This window comes from Hyperolius riggenbachi, chromosome 1 (genome assembly GCF_040937935.1).
Source record: "Hyperolius riggenbachi isolate aHypRig1 chromosome 1, aHypRig1.pri, whole genome shotgun sequence".
NCBI lineage: Eukaryota > Metazoa > Chordata > Amphibia > Anura > Hyperoliidae > Hyperolius > Hyperolius riggenbachi.
The window spans coordinates 625,024,454-625,046,201 of NC_090646.1; the positions used below are offsets into that span (position 1 = coordinate 625,024,454).

Here is a 21,748-nt window from a genome sequence, read left to right on the forward strand (position 1 = left end):
ACTGTGCAGCTGCATGCCGCTCCTGCTGGACCAAGGCTGCTGCTCCCTGTTCCAGCAAAGCATCGAGGGCCCTGTTCAGCAGACAAACCAGGGGCACCCACTCGCAGACCATAGCATGGTCCCTGCTCACCATGTTAGTGGCCTGCAGAAAGGGAGCCAGCACTAAGCACACCTGCTGCATGTGCCTCCAGTCGTCATCGGGGATGATGAATGGGATGTTGCTGGTCTTGTCCCTTTTCTGAGCGGCGGAAACAGTGGCCAGGGCAAGGTACTGGTTGACAGCGTGCTTCTGTTCAACCAGACGCTCCAACATCGCCAGGGTGGAGTTCCAGCGAGTTGAAACGTCAAGGATCAACCGATGGCGTGGCAGCTCCAGCTCCTTTTGCACGTCTTCCAGGCTCGCACAGGCTGCAGCCGAGCGCCGGAAGTGACGCACAACATTCCTTCCCGTTTCCAGCAGTTCGCCCATCCCCTGGTAGGTGCGCAAGAACTTCTGCACCACCAGGTTCAGCACGTGGGCAAGACAGGGGATGTGGGTCAGGTTTCCCCTGTCAATTGCGGCAACCAGATTGGCCCCATTGTCAGCCACCACCTCTCCGACTCTGAGGCCTCTGGGGGTCAGCCAAATCCTCTCCTGCTCCTGGAGTTTGGCCAACACATGGGTTGCCGTCAGTTTGGTCTTCCCAAGGCTGACCAAGTGCAGCAGCGCTTGGCAGTGGCGTGGCTTCACGCTGCTGCTGAGGCGGGGGGTTTGGCCAGGTGTGCTGGAGGATGGCAGAGGTTCGGAGGAACCTGCTGCAGTTCCCCTGACCCTGCGGGGTGGCACCACCCACTGTGTTGCTGCTGCTGCTGTGCCCGCTGCTGCTCTCCCATCCTCACCCCCTTCCACCAAGCTGACCCAGTGAACAGTGAAGGACAGGTAGCGGCCTGTCCCGAAGCGGCTGCTCCAGGAGTCCATGGTGACGTGGACCCTTTCACCAACCGCGTGCTCCAGCCCTCGCTCCACATTGGCCATCACAAAGCGGTGCAGTGCAGGAATGGCCTTGCGGGCAAAGTAGTGTCTGCTGGGGAGCTGCCAGTCTGGGGCTGCACAAGCAAGCAGCGCACGCATGTCACTCCCCTCCTGCACGAGCGTGTACGGCAGGAGTTGGGAGCACATGGCCCGTGCCAGCAAGCCGTTCAGCTGCCGCACGCGACGGCTGCTGGGAGGCAGAGCTCTTACCACCCCCTGGAAGGACTCGCTCAAAAGGCTCTGGCGTGGCCTTTTGCTAGCACGGGAATCAGCGGACACAGCAGAGGAGGCCACTGAGGACTGGCTGCCAGAACAGGCCTCAGTGTCGGCGGCAGGAGTTGCAGAGGGGGGAGGAGCAGTGCGTTTCCGCACTCCTGCTGGTGCTGCTGGAGGAGCAGGAGGGCGGGTGGCTGCTGTTGCTGCTCCTGCTGCTGAAGGCTGTGCAGTGATGGGTGTGGTGCCACTGCCAGCACCAGATGCCTTCAGCCTCTGGAACTCCTCATGCTGGTGTAAATGTTTAGCAGCAAGGTGGTTGATGAGCGAGCTGGTGCTGAACTTTAAGGGGTCTGCACCTCTGCTCAACTTCCGCTGACAGTGGTTGCAAGTGGCGTATTTGCTGAAAACTGTGGGCATTGTGAAAAATCGCCAGATTGGTGACAAGAACAACCCCCTACGGCCTTGAGCCGCTGCTGCCTGTCTCCCTGTGGTGGTTGGGGGGGGGGGGGCTTGGGTGCGGCTGGTGGTGGTACTGGCAGATGCTGCTGCTGCTGAGCCTGAGACACCAGCAGGCTGTGGGACCTGCCTACTGCTGCCAATGCTTGCAATGATGCGCCTCCTTGCAAGGCCCACAAGCGCATCCTCCTCCTCCTCAGAGCTGCTGATGATGACATCCCCAGGTGCTGGTGGTGGCGGCACCCAGTCTTTGTCTGTCACCACGTCATCATCATCATCATCATCCTCCCCCTCCTGAAACATGTCCTGCTGGGATGATGACCCCCCAAACTCCTCTCCTGATGCATGGATGGGCTGCTTGACTGTCTCCACAGTCTTGCTGTCCAATCCCTCATCCCCCAAAGTGCCCATCAGCATCTCCTCCTCCAAATCGCCAACAACAGCGATTGACTCATGATGCCTGGGGTCAAAAGACTGCTGAATGACAGATCGCCAAGTGACGGTGAATTGGCCTCCTCCCCAGGCCCTGCTGGGCGGCTGCTGCGAACAGGGGTGGTGGTGGTGGTGAGGGTGGAGGCCTCGAATGCAGAGGTGATGGCGGGCTGCTCATCCTCCGTCATCAGTTGCACCACAGTGGCTGCATCCTTTTCCTCAATGGGACGTTTCCGACCCGGCTGGAGGAAAATAGGAGCAGGTACTACACGCTGCTGCTGCTGTGTCTCTGCAGCGTGAGTTGCTCCTGCTGGGCGGCGCCCAAGGCGTCCACGGCCAGTGGCTATAGGAGGAATGTTAGCCACTGACGCAGCTGCTGCTGCTGCGGAACTGTGCATGGTGGCGTGGCTGCGGCTTGCCACAATGCTGCTCCCTCTCCTCTTGATTCCCTTGCTGCCCTTCCCCTTGCCCAAACCGCGCTGGCTGCCACTTCCAGACATCTTAGATGTTTTGGGCGTAAACAAAAAAGTTTTTTAAAAGGGCGGGTGAAAAAGTGGGGTACTTTAATGGAGTGGGTTGGTGGGTGAGGTGACACTAATCACTAAGTGATTAGATCGCTAAGTGATTACTAGTACAGTACTAATACAAAATACAATAATCGGTAATCAGTAAGTGTGAACAGTGAACAGTGAGTGTGTCCCCTAGTACACTAACTAGAAAATACAATAATCAGTAGTAATCAGATTAAGTAGAAGGAAATAGAGTGTGTGTACTGTACAGACAGTGCACGCACACACACACGCAGGAGCTAGCCTATGAACAGTGACTGAGTGTCCCTCCCTAGTAGTAAGTAGTAACAGTAAGTACAACTAGAAATAACAATAATCAGTTGTAATCAGAAGGAAATACAACAACAACAAATAACATTTGTGAAGCGCTTTTCTCCCGTGGGACTCAAAGCGCATAAGCATGGCTCTGACCAGCGTGGTACAGAGGAAGAATTTTATAAATCTGGAAATGCCAGGCTAAACAGGTGGCTTTTCAGTCTGGATTTGAATAGCTCCAGGGATGTTGCTGTCTTTACTGGGTGTGGTAGGGAGTTCCAAAGAGTAGGGGCAGCATGACAGAAGGCTCTGTCTCCAGATTTTTTGAGGTGCACTCTGGGAGTGACCAAGTTTATAGAACTTGATGATCTGAGGTTGTGAGAGGTGTGGTGCAGCTTCAGCAAGTCCTTCATGTATCCAGGGCCCAGATTGTGGAGGGATTTGAATGTCAGCAGTATAATCTTGAAGAGTATTCTCCATTCTACTGGTAGCCAGTGCAGTGAGCGAAGGATCGGTGTAATGTAACAGTGGCGAGGCTGGTTTGTTAGCAATCTGGCAGCAGCATTCTGCACTAATTGCAGGCGACGCAGGTCCTTTTTGGGGAGGCCAGCATAAAGGGCATTGCAGTAGTCCAGCCGTGATGTGATGAAGGCGTGGACTAGGGTTGGAAGATCCTCTGGGGGAATCAGATGTTTAATCTTTGCAATGTTCTTCAGATGAAAGAAGGAAGATTTAACTACAGATGAAATTTGGTTTCTGAAACTCAATTCCCCATCGATTAGTACGCCAAGGCTGCGCACAAGGTTGGAGCTGTTTATGTCTGAATTCCCAATCCTGATTGGTGTTGCTTTAGGATAGAGCTGTTTTGATGGCGAGCACTGGCTTTGGACAAACAGGGCCTCAGTTTTGTCAGCATTCAGTTTCAACCAGTTATCATTCATCCATGCCTGAAGCTCAGCTAAGCAAGAGTTTATTTTTGGGGTAGGGTCTGTTCCACCAGGTTTGAAGGACAGGTATAGCTGTGTGTCATCGGCGTAGCAGTGGTACGTCAGGCCATGTCGTTGGATAAGTGTACCGAGTGGCAACATGTAGATTGCAAACAGCAGAGGGGATAGGATTGATCCTTGTGGCACTCCGAATTGTAGAGGTGCAGGTTTGGACATTATAGGTCCTAGGGATACTCTCTGTGTTCTGTCAGTCAGGAATGATCTGAACCACTGGAGGACTGATCCACTGATGCCACAGTACTCCTGTAGTCTGTTAAGCAGGATTTCATGGTCAACTGTATCAAAAGCCGCTGAGAGATCCAACAGGATTAGGATGGAGCATTCCCCTCTGTCCCTTGCCATGAGCAGATCGTTGCAGACTTGGATGAGGGCTGTTTCACAGCTGTGGTGATTCTTAAAGCCAGATTGTAGAGGGTCCAGGATGTTGTTTACTGACAGCCTGGTTTCAAGTTGCAGATAGACAGCCTTTTCAATAACTTTACCTAAGAAGGGAAGGTTGGAGACAGGTCTGTAGCTGCTCATAGCATCTGGATGCATGGAAGGTTTTTTAAGAAGGGGCTTGATTATTCCTTCTTTTAGAGAGGTAGGAAACCTCCCTGCTTGCAGAGAGCAATTTACTATTTTGTGAAATGCTGGACCAAGCAGGTCAGGGCATTTCAGCATATGTTTAGTTGGTCCAGGGTCCAGGTCGCAGGTTGTCTGGCGGAGACGACAGAGGATGTCTGAGATCTCTTCCTCACTAATACTTTTGAAGTCAGTCCAGGGTGTTAGGTTGTTTTTGCAGCTATTTACATTAGTTGCATGATGGAAATAGAGTGTGTTTACTGTACAGACAGTGCTCGCACGCACACACACACGCAGGAGCTAGCCTATGAACAGTGACAGAGTGTCCCTAGTACAGTAAGTAGTAACAGTAAGTACAACTAGAAATTACAATAATCAGTAGTAATCAGAAGGAAATAGAGTGTGTGTACTGTACAGACAGTGCACGCACACACACACGCAGGAGCTAGTCTATGAACAGTGACTGAGTGTCCCTAGTAGTAAGTAGTAACAGTAGTAAGTACAACTAGAAATTACAATAATCAGTAGTAATCAGAAGGAAATAGAGTGTGTACTGTGCACGCACACACGCAGGAGCTAAACAGTGACAGTGAGTGTCCTAGTACAGTTACAGTATAATAACTACAAAATACAATCACTCAGTAGTAAAGGACAGCAGAAACACTGGTATAGATAAGATGAGAAATAAAGTAACAGAGGACAGGAGGACAGCTGCCCACACAGGCAAGGCCCTGAGGCCTAAAGCTGTGTAAGCTTGCCTGCAGCAGCTGCCTGTCTCTATGTAACACACAAGCTACTAACTAAAATACAATCTCTATCTAGCTAACAACAATATAGGTGTATAGAGCAGGTGTATGTGAGCAAAAACGCTAGGTAGTTGACCACAATAGAGCACTTGCTAAGCCAAAGCACAAAGGAGCAGATCTCTCTCTGTACAAAGTCAGGCAAGGACGGAAAAACGGAACATGGCGGCCGCTATTTATAGGGTAGGGGCTGGCCAGGGTCCCCCTCTGTTATTGGCTGCCGTCAGAGGGCCTGGGAGCCCTCTGATTGGCTCTAAGGACATCAATCTAGGCTATGACGCTATTTTAGCTCGGTATTCGAGCTCGAATAGCGCTGGTTGCTCGAATAGCTCGAATAGTGAGTGGGCTATTCGAGTTCACTCGAATAGCCCATTCGAATAGCTACAGCTATTCGAGCTCGGTATTCGAGCTCGAATAGCTGAAAAAGAGCTCGAATATTCGAGCTACTCGAATATTCGAGCTCTGCTGAGCACCACTGCTGCAATGTACCTTTTAACAAAACTTTAGATCGGTGCATCGATTCTGGGAGTGTGACATTCAATAGCAGATTTACACTTCCATTCAATTCATACTGCCCACACACCTGACCCTTCAGACCTGTCACCCACCTTGTACCATGAAATTTGTTTTCACCTGGCACAAGTGCTCTTTTCCTCCATCCCTGCTTGGTCCATCTGTGCCAAGCGGAGGGAGAAGTGAAAGGATTAGTACCTTTGTCACCAAACATTAACATGCTTGGGCCTTGCATTCTCATTAACCCCTTATTATTCATGAGAATGTCCTCTCTTTGTTCTCCTAGGAGGAAATGGCAGCCTAGGATCACCATCAGCACGGTACTCTTCATTATAAAAGCACCTCCTTGGGAAAGAAAAACATTAGCAATTTGCATTATGCTTTGCTCAGTCAGTTTTTTTAGTCGTTTTTCGATCTCAGGAACCTCGGTTTTTAGTCTCTTTCCAATTTCAGGAACCTCGTTTTTTAGTCTCTTTCCAATTTCAGGAATCTCGCTGTTCTCCAAACTCAGATTGGCATCTGGAACCTTTCGCTTATCCGACTGACATCTCCATCTTTGCTGCCAGCACTGCAGCTGTCTCGAGTCCATTTTGCCAAACTCCTGAAATCGAAATACAAACAAATCAATTCTTATTAATGATTTGGGATTCGCCCTGCGGCTTGTACTCTGTACACTTTAAATTGATCAATATATACCGTAATTGATCTCGTTGCTTTATGGTTCTCATGAACTCTGTTTACTCTTTTTGGTAGATTGGAGTTAAACTTCTCTCCCCTACCTAAGTACTATCCTAAGTACTTACCTGTGTAAAATATGCTCCCGCGGACTTCACCTTTGGAAGCTCTCACCTCATTGCAAGCTCCCTCCACATCCCCCCCCCCTTTCTGTACATACGCGGCCGTCGCATGCACAGATTACGGATGCCACACCTGTTGCTGCTTTGCAGGTGAGCCTGCAATGCTCTTACTCATTTTCGCATTTACTTATCTAGAACCTCATTGCGATACCAGCTCCGCTAGAAGTTCTGTGTGTTGTACCCTCTGACCAATGTTTGCCGTGCTACTACCCCATACTACAAAAAAAATGGCTGCCTCCCTGTAGGAAGGAGCACTTTGCACTTAAACTACACAGGGTGCAGGGCTAAGCATTCCAGCGTCAAATGCCTGTATGCAGATCCCTGAATGCCCACTTGGTAGGTAGTCGTATGGCAAACCTGTACTGATACACTGTCACTCTGTAAATGGCAATTCTGTCCTCTTTATAATTGCCCCATGAACTGCTGCCAGTTCTTGTTCTGTGTGCTACACTTGATAGGAGCTGGAAAAAACATATTTGACCAATCAGTGGACGAGAAAAACACACAAACACACTCAGCCCAGCATTGACCTCTTAGTCAAGCTCTGGCCCTGTTCACGACCAAAACCGGAAAAAAACATCACCGCTCTGCAGCCGCGGCGACGGATACCTGGATTGGTCCAACTCCCTTTTTTCCAACTCCGGCACCCCCTGATGCACTGTCCCCCCTTTTACTCTTTTGGGAACTCATGCTGCACCTTCCATTAAGATGCCTCACTTAAAGGAATAATCCCATAAGCAACCCACTACAGATACTTTCCTGATCTGCACTGCGCTTGCAAATCCCACCCTGGGAAATATCTGACTTTTACGTGTCTCCCTGCAGCTAGCTGGGAAACACTTCCTATCCGTGACCATGCTAGTCTCGCAGCAACTGCTTGGTGCACGTATTCTGGCATTCCTTTCCCTGGACCCAGGCTCTGGGGAAATACTTCGGGATCCGAGATACTCAGTAGAATGTCTCATTATTTCTACCCCCCTTCCTTTTAGCTGCTCTTCCCGGAGCCGCGAGCACAGCCTGACGTGATGTGGATCCCCCCAGCCCCTCCTCCCCCCCTGCCATGACGTGTGGGGGCCATGACTCCTGGAGGCGGGCCCTCCCCAATGCTGCCATTTTGAGTCCTGGACTGCCAGCTAAGATGGCTGCTATCAATCTCCCGTAGCAACCTCTTAATCCTATACACATTAGGAGAAAAAAACAAAATCAACAGAACAAACATTTCATGCCTAGTTACATATAGCATCAACACATATTGCAGAAAATCAGCATTCCGCTTCATACACTCTCGGATGCCTGCAAAAACCTGAGAAAAAACCCCCCGTCACAGCTGTAATCCTAAATGCTATCAGACCTAAGGATCCCCAGTCACGACTTTCCCCAGCCTGCAAACCAGCTCACAAACACCCCTACGGACAGAGGAAAGACAAAAACAAAAAAAAAGTACAGTGGCCCCTCACCCATTATCTCAGCTGTAGCTATAAACTGTTTCCAACCTTCAAAGCGACCCAGAGACGTGGGCTGTGCATTCCTGTCTACCCAGCTCACCAAAAAAAAAAAGAAAGAAGAGAAAACATACTTCAACAGCTAATTCGTGCTTTAAACCTTACACACGTCTAACAACTCACAGCTTACAACTGGACTGTCTCACACTCCCTCTTTTCTCTCTACCCAATCTCCTCTCCCCCCCTCTACTACTCGAAAGCCTTAGCCCCCTCTTATCTCTCCTGCGGGGGACACCCATATCTGGCAAACCTCCCAGACTCACGCTGTGACACATGGGCGAAAGAGGAAAAAAAAAAACCTGAACTGCACGCAGCAGCCACTAGCATAACACGAGAGAAAAAAAACCAACACGTGAAGACCAGGAAAAACACTCTCTAGAAAAAGTAGAATAACCAATGCTGGAACAAACTGTCAACATGTAATACCAAACACTTGCATGAAACTTAAACGAATGAAACTCTACACTTGCCTGATCAACGGACACTTGGCAATTCATCAGCTTTTCGCAACTGTTCTCCGCGAAACTTCAAATTGGACCCCGGAACTTCTGAGGGGGCCCCCACTCCCCCTCAGTGGATCGATCTCTCGCAGCAAGTTGCCAGCTGGCCTCAGAGGGTTCCTTCCGATCCTGTTTTAGGCTTGTAACTGCATGTGCACCTGCAGATTAAGTTTAACGTCCAAGAGTTTCGCCGCTGATTTCCTCGAATTGCCGCCCGTGTGCTGGCTCACGCACACGACACGACTTATCAGCTTGATAAGCTTTCCAGTCCGCGTCTACTCCGCTTGTTTCGCTGTGGAATGTCTTGAAAACTTCGGCCCCTGGCCCCTGTCTGCCTCTTTTGCTAGACAGCAAAGGGTTTCAGCACCTCTGTTATAAACTGTTCTAAATCACCTTTTTTCCGGCACCAGCAAACTCATCAGCAAGAGTTGCACACACGACTCATCACAGCAAGCAGGAGATAGACTTTTCTCAGGCTTCTTCAATGTTTAAGGAGTTTATTCAGGAAACAGAAATGCAGATAGATACAGTTCATCATATCCTAGCCACGCCAATCTTCATATTGCGTTACAAGCTTCTTGATTACCTTCCTAGTGACTGTAATCAGGTCTTCTTAGATCTATTCTAAGTTACATCTAGACTACATCTAGACTACCTATGTACAGCATACATTATATCAGATTACATATAGAATAAAGATACTTAGAGGTCCTAGTCAGCATCTAGGTAGCATGAAGTAGGAAGCAGAGCAGGTATCAGAGTGCTCTCTGACAGCTCGTCTGGGTCTTTAATACCGACTAGGAAAGAGTTAAATGTGATCTCATCTTCGCCATCCCCCAGACCAGACTATTGGCTGAGCCCCCTCGTGGTGTCATAATACCCACCTACTCGATTAATATTTAATGAGGCTTTTGACATACTTACAGGAATTTGGTATTTAGAAAACATGGGCTATGTTTACTGTTCTTGTGGTGTACATGTTGAGGTCAGTATGAAATTTGAGATAACAGAGGCGCCAAATTAGAGTAAAACCATCTAAAATCAGTTTAAAAGGAGGGGGGTTGGTGGATACCACCCTCAGGTATAAAAGTCCGCTGGTGCTATCTTGCAGATTGCCTGTCTGCCATGTATGTTCCCCAGCATGCACCGTCCCCCGCATGTGGGAACTGCGATGCCCCTTCGCGGCTTCCAGCAGACCTTTTCTGCCTTTTGCTCGCGTTTATGCGCGGTTCTATGTTTTTTGTTTTCCCCCTGGCTGTGTTGCTAGGCAGCAGACTTTTGTGGGCGGGCCCTTGCATGCCCGTGCGCACATGCTAGGACGTTGTCCCTGTGTGGTGCGCATGTTTTGGCAGGTTGCCGTGGTGACGGCGCCTCCTCAATAGGGGGCGTCATGTGAACATGGCAGCGTCAGGTTGTGCAAGCCTGCGTGATCTGGTTGGGTCACGCGGGTGGGCGGGCCTCTTCTCGGCGTTGATGCGGGGAGCGGCCGGGAACTACGCAGTTTTTCTGCGCAGCACCACCACGGATTAAGCGGGGAGGAGCTGGACTGTGATTGAGTGACACTGGCTGTGACCAGCCAGGTGCACGGTCCGGGCTGGCTCCTCCGCTGCTGAGAGGCGGGATTTCCGCCCGTAACGTCAGTTTGTGTGTCCCAGTGCGTTTTTTGCAGGGGGATGAGTGTTTTTGCTTGGGACCCATGGTGACAGGTAAATGTGATCTGTGTATTTTCTGTACTGTGTTGCATTTATCAGCATTTTATGATACCATCACACTGCAAGGATCTGTTTACTTATGGTAATTTTTCTGTGCAGCAGCTGCATCTGATGAGGAAGGGGAGTGGTTCATTGATTCATTGATTGAGTGGGGTATTGCTTATAAGAGGTTCTTCACTATTTTACATGTTGTCACCATTCTGTGTTTTATTGCCTTGACAAAGGGGACCCTGCGTGGCCCCGAAACGAATCGTTGGTTGATGGAATGGCCTGTGTCACGATGTTTTGATTAAATTGTGAACTTGGTTCATACGGAGTGTGCGGATTTTCTGGATCTTTCTCAGGTATAAAAGGACCAGCCAATTAGTCGTTATATATAAACAATTTAGTTTATTATAGATTCTCCAGACATGCAACGCGTTTCACGGGTCAAATGCCCGCTTCATCAGGCAATCATTGTTGGAGATACACAAGGCTGTATCAATATTCAGGCCCAGCGCCACAGTAGGCGCTGGGCCTGAATATTGATACAGCCTTGTGTATCTCCAACACTGATTGCCTGATGAAGCGGGCATTTGACCCGTGAAACGCGTTGCATGTCTGGAGAATCTATAATAAACTAAATTGTTTATATATAACGACTAATTGGCTGGTCCTTTTATACCTGAGGGTGGTATCCACCAACCCCCCTCCTTTTAAACTGATTTTAGATGGTTTTACTCTAATTTGGTGCCTCTGTTATCTCAAATTTCATACTGATCTAGTCCACCCTTGGTGGAGGGGTATAGCCCCATCTTTTTCCTATCTACAGAGAGCGACTTCTTAATACCTGAGTGGGGCCAGGTTATAATTCTCCCCACCTGCACATCCAGTGGTTGCCTTTGTGGTAACCCAGACTTGTGAGTATACTACTTATTACTATAATATTGTACTCCATTTGTCGTGACATACTACACCATATTGGGCTCTCGGTTTCAATTCTTTGTATTTCTCCAATGTTGAGGTCAGTGCAGGCCTGTGGCCTTCTTTCAGGAACATGTTCTCGGTATCTGCGTGTATCATCTGCTACACGCAGACACCGAGATGCTTCTGCCTGCATCACAAGAAACTCTATTTATTTTAAAGGCATACTCTGCGGACAAGCCTTTTACCTAAACTCAGGCCAAGTAACTGAGGCCTACTTAAATTATAACAAGTGACTGTATGTCAAGGTTAGAAATAATGGCCGGAGCCAAAAACAACAAACTTTTTACATGGGGGAATATAAACTGCAGCCCTTCTTACACTGTTAATGGCAGGGTTCTCAAACTTGACACAGTTGGTCACTGGGTGACTGGGATTGATATTCAGAAATGTGGGTGGAGCCTACAACAGCCAATCTAAATTTATCTATTGATTTTCAAGGAGAATATTTACATTGTTACCATTCTTACATTGTTAATGGCAGAGGCTTCAAACCTAAAACAGTCATTGGGTGACTGGGGTTCAAATTCACTAAAGGGGGTGGAGCCATAAACAGCCAATCAGATTTGTTAGATTGATTTCAGCCATTCTGTTATTGGCAGGGTTCTCAAACTTGACACAGTTGGTCACTGGATAACTGGGATTAATACTCATGAAAGTGGGTGGAGCCTACAACAGCAAATCAAAACTCACCTATTGATTTTTAAGGGGAATATTGAAACTGCTGACATTCTTACACTGTTAATGGCAGAGGCCTCAAACCTGCTACAGTCGGTCATTAAGTGACTGGGGTTAAAATTCACTAAAGGGGCGGAGCCACAAGCAGCCAATCAGATTTCTTTGCTGGATAAAATGCTTATATTCACACCATTTTAATGCCAGGAACCCGAAAGCTCAAAACTTGGTCATTGTGTGTCAAGATTACAAAACGTGGGTGGAGTCAAAAACAGATTTTCTTTGAAAATGTAAACTGCAGCCCTTCTTCACTGTTAATGGCAGGGTTCTCAAACTTTGCACAGTTGGTGACTGGGATTAATATTCAGAAAAGTGGGTTGAGCCTAAAAAAGCTAATCAAAATTCACCTGTTGTTTTTCAAGGGGGATATTGAAATTGCTGCCATTCTTGCACTGTTAATGGCACAAGCCCGAAACCTGGTACAGTTGGTCATTGGGCCACTGGAGTTCAAATTCAGAAAAGGGGTGGAGCCACAGTCAATCAGAAATTAGTCATTGAGTGACTGTGTTCAGGTTACAAAAAAGTGGGTGGAGCCAAAAACAAATTTTACTGGGAAAATATAAACTGCAGCCATTTTTACACTGTAAATGGCAGGGTTCTCAAACCTTGCCCAGATGATCACTGGGTGACTGATTAATATTCAGGGAAGTGGGTGGAGCCTATAATAGCCAATCAAAATGCATTTGTTGATTTTCAAGGGGAATATCTAAATTGCTGCCATTTTTACACTGTTAATAGTAGATGTCTCAAACCTGCTACAGTTGGCCATTGGTTGACTGGGGTTCAAATGCTGGAGAGGGGCGGAGCCACAAACAGCCTATCTGATTTGTTTGATTTCTATGGGAATATACAAATTATTGATGCTAAAGACCCCAAAGCTCACAAACTTGGTCATTAAGTGTGTGAGGGTTAGAAAAAGTGGGTGGAGCCAGCACCAGCCAAATACATACCCAGGCAATGCTGGGTCATCAGCTAGTAGGATATAAAACAGTGCAGTGAAATAGAAAGGTGGACAAAGCACATTTTCTAGTCAGATGTGTGTGTGGAAGAAATAGGGGATGCAGAAGTCATGACCACAACAGAGCCCCTGGTCTAGAGGGACCAACAGGGGCGCCGCCAGCATACAAGCAAGCCAAGCCCCCACTTGGGGCCTCACACTGCGGGGGGGCTTGCTCTGCTGCTGGCGGTGGGCAGGTGGCGGGCGTGCGGGCACCAGGCAGAGCGGCGGGGAGAGAGGAGTTTTAACTTACCTTCCTCGATCCTGACAGCTTCTATCTACTTCCTGTACCGACGTCTGTCACTATGGTAACAGCGCCCCCTGTGATGACGTACCGCATGTCATCACAGGGGGAGCTCTTACCGATGTGACGCACGCCGGGAGAGGCTGGAGATAGAAGCTGCATGCAGGATAAAGGCAGGTAAGTGGAAACTTCTCTCTCCCGCCGCTGCGCACACCCTCCTCCTGGCTATAAGGGGGGGGGGGCATCTACCTATCTAACCTATACGGGGGGACATCTAACTATCTAACCTATACGGGGGGCGTCTACCTATCTAACCTATACTGAGGGACATTAACCTATACTGGGGACATATACCTATCTAACCTATACTGGGGGACATATACCTATCTAACCTATACTGGGGGGGCATATACCTATCTAACCTATACTGGGGGGGCATATACCTATCTAACCTATACTGGGGGACATATACCTATCTAACCTATACTGGGGCAAATATACTGGCTACCTATGTTGGAGGCACCTACCTATCTAACCTATATGCGTGCACCAACCTATATAACCTATATGGGGCACCTACCTATCTAACCTATACTGGGGCAACTATATGGGCTACCTATACTGCGGTCTCCACGTTGGGGGTGCATTTTACGCCCTCGCCCTGGGTGCAATTTAGCCTACAAACTGCTAGTATTTGGCTCCACTTAGCAGTACTTTCCAAACTTCCAATCTCAATTGAAAAAACATGTTAGGGCTGGTTCACACTTAGCGCCTTTTCAGCTCTTTGCTAATCGCCGGCAATCAGCAAAGCGCTGCTACCAATGTATCCTTATGGATACATTCACACTGCGTGTTTATGATTGCGATCAATCGCAAAAGCGCTGCATGCAGCATTTTGGAGGCGATTGCGCTGTCATTCTCGTTCTATTGTGAATCACACCGCATCTCTTGTCAGTGTCACCACAGCTGCAACATTTTTTTTTTCCAAAAAACAATAACTTTTTCTTTTGTAAAATGTATATCAACATTGTTCTGGTCTCTGCTACAGTGGCTGCCAAAAAACGATTTTTTTTTCAGAATTCAAACATTTTTTGCATGTGTAAACCTGCACCATCATGTGCAGAGACTAGTCACCACCTCTCTCATCAGTGACAGTCACCAGAGATGCAACAAACATTCATTTTATTTTATTTTTATTCAATTTTTGGGGTACAATGTATAGGCCATGACATTGTCTGGCCTGTGCTACAGTGTTTGCAGAAGCAGGTTTTTTTGGGGACAAATTACATTGATATGTAAATCTGCACATACATGTGCAGAACCAAGTCGCCGCTTCTCTCGTCAGTGACACTCACCAGGGATGCAACAAACATTGTTTTGCTTTAAAAAAAAAAAAAAAAACTACAATTTTTTGTGGTAAAATGTACAAGCCATGACTTTGTCTGGCCCGTGCTACAGTGGCTGCAACAAAACTTTTTTTTTTTAACGTATTAAATTTGTAATTTAATAAGCTGCACATACATGTGCAGAACCAAGTCACCGGCTACCTCTCTTGTCAGCGTCACTCACCAGGGATGCAACAAACATTGATTTTCTTTTTAAACATTTTTAATTTTTGAGGTATAATGTATAAGCCATGACGTTGTCTGGCCTGTGCTACAACATTTGCAAAATCAGGTTCTTTGGGAGCACAAATTACATTGGTATGTAAAACTGCACATACATGTGCAGAACCAAATCACTGGCCACCTCTCTTGTCAGCATCACTCACCAGGGATGCAACAAACATTGATTTTATTTTAAAACACTTTCAATGTCTGGGGTCTGCTACAGTGGCTGCAACAAAACTGATTTTGATTAAACTAACCTGCACATACATTTGCAGAACCAAGTCACCGCATCTCTTGTCAGTGTGGAGACACATTTTTTTTTATGTGTGTTTTTGTATGTTTCAGCCCTGGAGAGGGCTGAAACATACAAAAACACACATAAAAAAATTAGGCTGCACACTGAAGCTGATCTGCTTGGTACCATCATAAAGTTCGACTAATATCTTCGCATCCTGGCCTCTGCTACATGCCACGCTGGTCTGTTCAGTTGAGCCCACATGTAGCACCACACACACCTAGGGGTCTTACAGACCTGTTAGGGCTCAATCTTGGTAAACGTGGCATTTGGTCTGTCAGTAGGAAGCGGGCTTACAGTACCTGATGGACATGTTTTTAAAGCAGCACTTTGTTCCGCAAATGTAGGAATGTAATGTGATTTCTGCCCTTTAGCGATTAAAACATGACTCAGCGTCAACTACATAATTCTTGGTGGGACTTTTGGCATGGAAAACCCTCCAGCATGCAACAGTCCAGGTGTTAGGCCCCATGAAACACATTTGCCATCACTTTTTTGAGTCAGAAACAGTCCCTGTAGGCTTTAACCTGCCCATTGAAGGCTATGGAGGTTCGCGCAGTTCACCTGTTCGCCAATTTTTCCAGAGATTTGAGTTCGAAGTTCGCAAACCCAAAATTTGATGTTCAGCCCATCACTACTTGAGTATAGGTAGCTAGGTATAGGTGCTTTCAGTATAGGTAGCTAAGTATAGGTACCTTCAGTATAGGTAACTAGCTGTAGGTGCCTTCAGTATAAATAGCTAGGTATGGGTGCCTTCAGTATAGTTAGCTAGGTACAGGTGCCTTCAGTATAGGTAGATAGCTAGTTATGGGTGTCTTCAGTACAGGTAGCTAGGTACAGGTGAATTCAGTATAGGTAGCTAGCTGTAGGTGTCTTCAGTATAGGTAGCTAGCTGTAGGTGTCTTCAGTATAGGTAGCTATATCGAGTTTAGGAGTGGCACATCTTACTGTAGGTAGTTCAGGTGCAAAGTCAGGAGGCAAAAGCACACATCAGTCCAGCACAAGAAAATCCAAGTTTGGCTTGCACACCAATATGAGTTTTCCAGGATGTTTATTCCTTATAGTATGCACAACATGACAATTGTTTCTGGGCCACGGAGGGTCCCCTTCATCAGATACAGTGCAGACATACAAGTGGTACAATGTGAAACCACAAACATATAACTTAAGCTGTGATCAAACCCTCAGGCATTAGGAGAACCTCCCCCTTCATTTGCATACACACTTTGTCTCATGCAACAGTATTGCATAAATGATACTTCAAAGATTATAATCTCCTATACTATAACTGACCTACATGTTAGATCACATACATTAGGTCTCCTCATGTTCCAGGATGTGTCCAAATATCCCACATTGTCATCCTCCGAAGTGACAGACTGCATAAAAAGAGTTTGCACTTCAAAACTAGGTACCTTCAGTATAGGTAGCTAGCTGTAGGTGCCTTCAGTATAAATAGCTAGGTATGGGTGCCTTCTGTATAGGTAGCTAGGTATGGGTTTCTTCAGTATAGGTAGCTAGGTATGGGTGCCTTCAGTATAGGTAGCTAGGTATGGGTGCCTTCAGTATATGTAGCTAGGTATGGGGTGCCTTCAGTATAGTTAGCTAGGTACAGGTGCCTTCAGTATAGGTAGATAGCTCGCTATAGGTGCCTTCAGTATAGGTAGCTAGCTGTAGGTGTCTTTAGTATAGGTAGCTAGGTATGGGTGCCTTCAGTATAGGTAGCTAGCTGTAGGTGTCTTCAGTATAGGTAGCTAGGTATAGGTGCCTTCAGTATAGGTAGCTAGGTACAAGTGCCTTCAGTATATGTAGCTAGGTATTGGGTGCCTTCAGTATAATTAGCTATAGTTAGCTAGGTACAGGTGCCTTCAGTATAAGTAGATAGCTAGCTATAGGTGCCTTTAGTACAGGTAGCTAGGTACAGGTGTCTTCAGTATAGGTAGATAGGTATGGGTGCCTTCAGTATAGGTAGCTAGCTATAGGTGCCTTCAGTATAGGTAGCAGTAGCCCCAGTCCTCCTTCACTCCCTCCCAGTGGGAGCAGAGGAAGCGCGGGACTAATGGAGGAAGATGAGGGCAAGTGGAGGAGGGCTGTAACACAGTCTGAGGGCTGGTGCACACCGAGCGGCTTTTTCAGCGTTTCTGCAGCCGCTTGCGGCTGCGGATATGCTTGGTCAATGTATCTCAATGGCGTGGGTCACACCAGAGCGGGAGGCGTTTTGCTGAAACGCATACTCCCGGTGTGAGGCATTTTTTGGATTGTGGATGCATTTCTGCCTCAATGTTAAGTATAGGAAAAACGTAAACAGCTCTGAAAAACGGCAGTTCAGAGCGGTTTTGCAGGCGTTTTTGTTACAGAAGCTGTTCAGTAACAGCTTTACTGTAACAATATCTGAAATCTACTACACCAAAAACGCTTCACAAAAACGCAAAATGCTAGCTGAAACGCTACAGAAAAATAACTAAAAGCGTTTTAAAATCTGCTAGCATTTTGCAGATCTGCTAGCGGGTTTTGGTGTGCACCGGGCCTGAATGAGATTCTGAAGTCTTTTAAAATACAGCTTTTTATTGCAAAAAGCTCTTAAGCATGTTTGCCCTAATTAAAACGCTGCAGCCTCGCGGCTGAGATCGAACTAAATCCCCCCAAACTCCCTGGGGCACACTGCGGGGAGCGCTTCCGTGAGAGGCAGAGCTTGCAGCTGCAGCTCTGTCTCTCCATGCATCTATCAGCGCGTTTCTCCGCCTCCACCTGCCCCTCTCAGTCTTCCTTCACTGAGAGGGGCGGGAGAGAGGCGGAGATACGCGCTGATAGACACGTGTAGAGGCAGAGCTGCAGCTGAAAGCTCTGCCTTTCACGGGAGCACACAGGGCAGCAAAATCCACCACCAAGAAAGTCATGGATTTTGCGAGTAGAGTTTAGGGGGATTTAGTTAGATTCCAGCCGCAGGGATGCTGTGTTTTAGTTAGGGCAAACATGCTTAATAGCTTTTTAAAATAAAAACATTATCTTAAGGAGGCTTCAGAGTCTAAATAAATAGGTCACTAAGATTTTTTTCTTTTAGATATTTGATTTTCTGTACTTTGTTTAAAAACATTTTCCGTAAATCATGTGCATTAAACTGAATATCATTTATATTTTTTTCTTTAGAAGGTTGCAAATTACCAGTAATACAAAATGGACGTGTGACCAAGAAGAATGGTAAAGTTTACAACCCTGAGAAGGACGGCTATGGATTCTCTTTAAGTGATGAAATTTCCATTGCTTGTGATGAAGGGTATCAGCTGAATGGAATAAACTTTGTCAAATGTTTTAAAAAAAATATTGATGGGTGGTATGATTTTTACTGGTCTCCTACTATCAAAGGCTGTGAGAGGTGAGTGCATTTCAGTTTTACATTGTAACTACAGTATTACTGGGGCTGATTCTCAAAGCTTTTCTGAACTTTGACCCCTTGCATCACAGTCAGCAGGCATATGGCAGCCAATCAGCCTGCACTCCCTCACGGAACCTCCCGTCCCCTATAAAAATGCTGCAACACCCGGCACCCACCATGTTCCAGTCTGTCTTTGCCTGAAAAAGAGAGGAAGGGACATAGCTTGCTGCAGATAGGGAAAGCGTTAGCTAGGTGTTTTATTTTATCCTCACTGACTGACTTGCTGTTAAAGCACCCCCAAACAGTGCTTCTTTGGACTTCTTTATCCTTCTGCTGTTTTTTGTGTGTGTGTGTGTGTGTGTGTGTGCGACACTCCACAGCCCACAGGCAGCCACCCACCAGAGCTGTGCCCAGTGCCCACTATAATTGTGTGTCACATTAGACACAAGCGCAATAGTGCTCCATGGCATCTGTTATTATCACTGTATTGTGTTTGAACTGTTGCGTATTCTCAGTGTCTGTCTGATAATCAGCAGGAAGAGACCACTGGCACTGAGTCACACCTGTGCCCACTTCTAGTAATATTTGTGTGCCTATATAACAGCACACAAGCAGAGTACTAAGTACTGCTCCAGGGCATCTGTTATTATCACTGTATTGTGTTTGAACTGTTGCATATTCTCAGTGTCTGTCTGCTAGTCAGCAGACAGAGCCCACTGCCTGGCACTGAGTCACTCCTGTACCCACTTCTAGTGATATTGAGTTGTGTGCCACATAACACACAAGCACAGTTTTATCGCTACTGCTCAAGGCTATCTGTTATTATCACTGTGTTGTGTTTGACCTCACCTGTTGCATACTTCAATGTCTGTCTGATAGTCCATGGACAGAGCCCACTGGCACTAATCCACACCTGTGTCCACTTCTAGTGATATTGAATTGTGTGCCACATAACACACAAGCACAGTTTTATCGCTACTGCTCAAGGCTATCTGTTATTATCACTGTGTTGTGTTTGACCTCACCTGTTGCATACTTCAATGTCTGTCTGATAGTCCATGGACAGAGCCCACTGGCACTGATCCACACCTGTGTCCACTTCTAGTGATATTGAATTGTATATCCACATAACACACAAGCACAGTTTTACCGGTACTGCTCCAGGGCATATGTTATTATCACTGTATTGTGTTTGGACTGTTGCGTATCTCGGTGTGTGACACTAGACAGCCCACTGACAACCAGAGCTGTTTAGACTACTGCTATTGTTGTTGCCACATTCACTTGCAGGCATAGTAGCACCCCCACTGCATTACTTTTCACTTGTTGCAGGCACAGTACCCTAATAAAAAAAATTACATGTAAAGGCAGAGGCAGGCCACCCAAGTGTCCTCGAGGTCGTGCTGCTGTCATTTCCTGTGGCCCTGGAAGAATGCACAGTGTTCTGAGGGCACGTACTCTCAACCTCCAAAATTCTGAGGATGTAGTTGACAGGCTTACACGATGCAGCGCATCCTCTACAGCTGATGTATTTAGTGATAAAATCCATGTTTGCGCATGCAAATCCGTGAACGCGTGCAAATGCGCATGAAAACGCCCATGCTATGAGTTATCACGGTTTAGTGAATCAAGCCCCTAGTCTGCAAAACACAGTCAGGGCAGGTATATCACCTACACTGTGCATTGGGTCAACCAGCTGATGGCTGCCAAGCATGGAATACGTGGCTGTGCGGCGTTGGTGACACCACCATGACTTGCAGGCAGCCCTGCTGATACCTCCTCCTACTCCTCCTCCATCCTCTTTGCTTGGCTGAGTCCTCTTCTGCTGCTTCGGCTTTCTCTGCAACCACTGCACCCCCCAGGTCCCCAGGGCTTATTCCACCTCCCAGGTACGACAATGTCACACCGTCTTGGCCATGATTTGCCTGCAAGCTGAGAGTCACACTGGACCAGCACTCCTGGCTGCTCTAAACAAACAGGTGATCTTTGGCTGACCCCGCACCAACTGGAGATCAGCAGTTGTGTGATCTGTTGGCGGCATTGAGGTTGGGCAAGTTAACGCATATGCCCTGCATGGCATATATGTTGAATCTCATTGTTCAATGATTTGTGTGTAAGTACCCAGGCTTAAAGGAGGTCCCACAGCAGTCCAGGAAAGTATGTGGCCATTTAAGTCATTCCTACATGGCCACTGCATGCTTTTCAGACATTCAGCAGGAAGAGAGCTTGCCAGCGAGGCGCTTGATTTGTGACAGCCCGACTCTCTGGAATTCAACGCTGTTGTTTGACCGCCTGCTCCAACAAGAAAAAGCTGTCAATGATTATCTGTACAAGTACGGTGGTAAGACAGGCCATGGGGATGTGGGGAAAGGATGAACAAGTCCTCCAGCAGCCTGAAACGTATGCTGTACATTTCATTCAAGGGTGATGTCACAGCACAATGGGAAAGAGCTGCCAGAAATCCTCCTCCTCCCACGGCCACGCTGACAAGGACTGTACAGTCTTCAAATTTTATGGTGATGTCGGACATGCACAACTTTTTTTGTTCAATGCATCACCAAAGCCCTTCGGGATCGACCCTAAGAGAATGCCTCGACAGACACTCTGAGGAGCGATGAACCCCTAGACTATTGGGTGCGTAGGCTTGTCCTGTGGCCTAAACTCTTACAATTTGCTATAGAACTTCTCTCTTGCCCCGCCTCAAGCATCCTGTCAGAGAGGACCTTCAATGCAGCAGGAGGGATTGTCACTGAGAAGAGCAGTCAATTAGGCCAGAAAAGTGTGGATTACCACACCTTTATAAAAATGAATGAGACATGGATCCCGGAGGACTACTGCCTGCCCAAAGACTTTTAAGTCAGTCTCCACTCAGCATCTCTGCACGCCGCATGACTCACTTCTCCGCCACCACCAACAGTGTCATGACTAGGACTCCACTCCACAGGTGGAGCCTGAATTTTTAAGGCTGCTGCTATAGCAGTGGCCGCTAAAAATATAATTTTTCTGGCATGTGTACATGTGATTGTTACCTTGTCGTGGCGAGGGGGCTTGCGTATCACAATGAAGCAATTACCTATATGAGTGTTAGGGGCACACCCAAGAGGAGAAGGTCATTGCTTCATTGTGGACAGAC

At 47.3% G+C, this 21,748-nt stretch overlaps 1 protein-coding gene across 1 annotated transcript in view; it reads left to right on the top strand.

Annotated features, from left to right (window-relative positions):
- The window catches only part of LOC137543581 (membrane cofactor protein-like), a 121,586-nt gene extending 100,115 nt beyond the window's left edge, over nucleotides 1-21,471 (top strand). The window contains exons 10-11 of the mRNA XM_068264724.1: nucleotides 18,390-18,615; nucleotides 21,321-21,471. Of these exons, the coding sequence (XP_068120825.1) occupies nucleotides 18,390-18,615; nucleotides 21,321-21,471 (377 nt within the window). The remainder of the gene's footprint in view (nucleotides 1-18,389; nucleotides 18,616-21,320) is intronic.
- The last annotated feature ends 277 nt before the right edge of the window (nucleotides 21,472-21,748 follow it).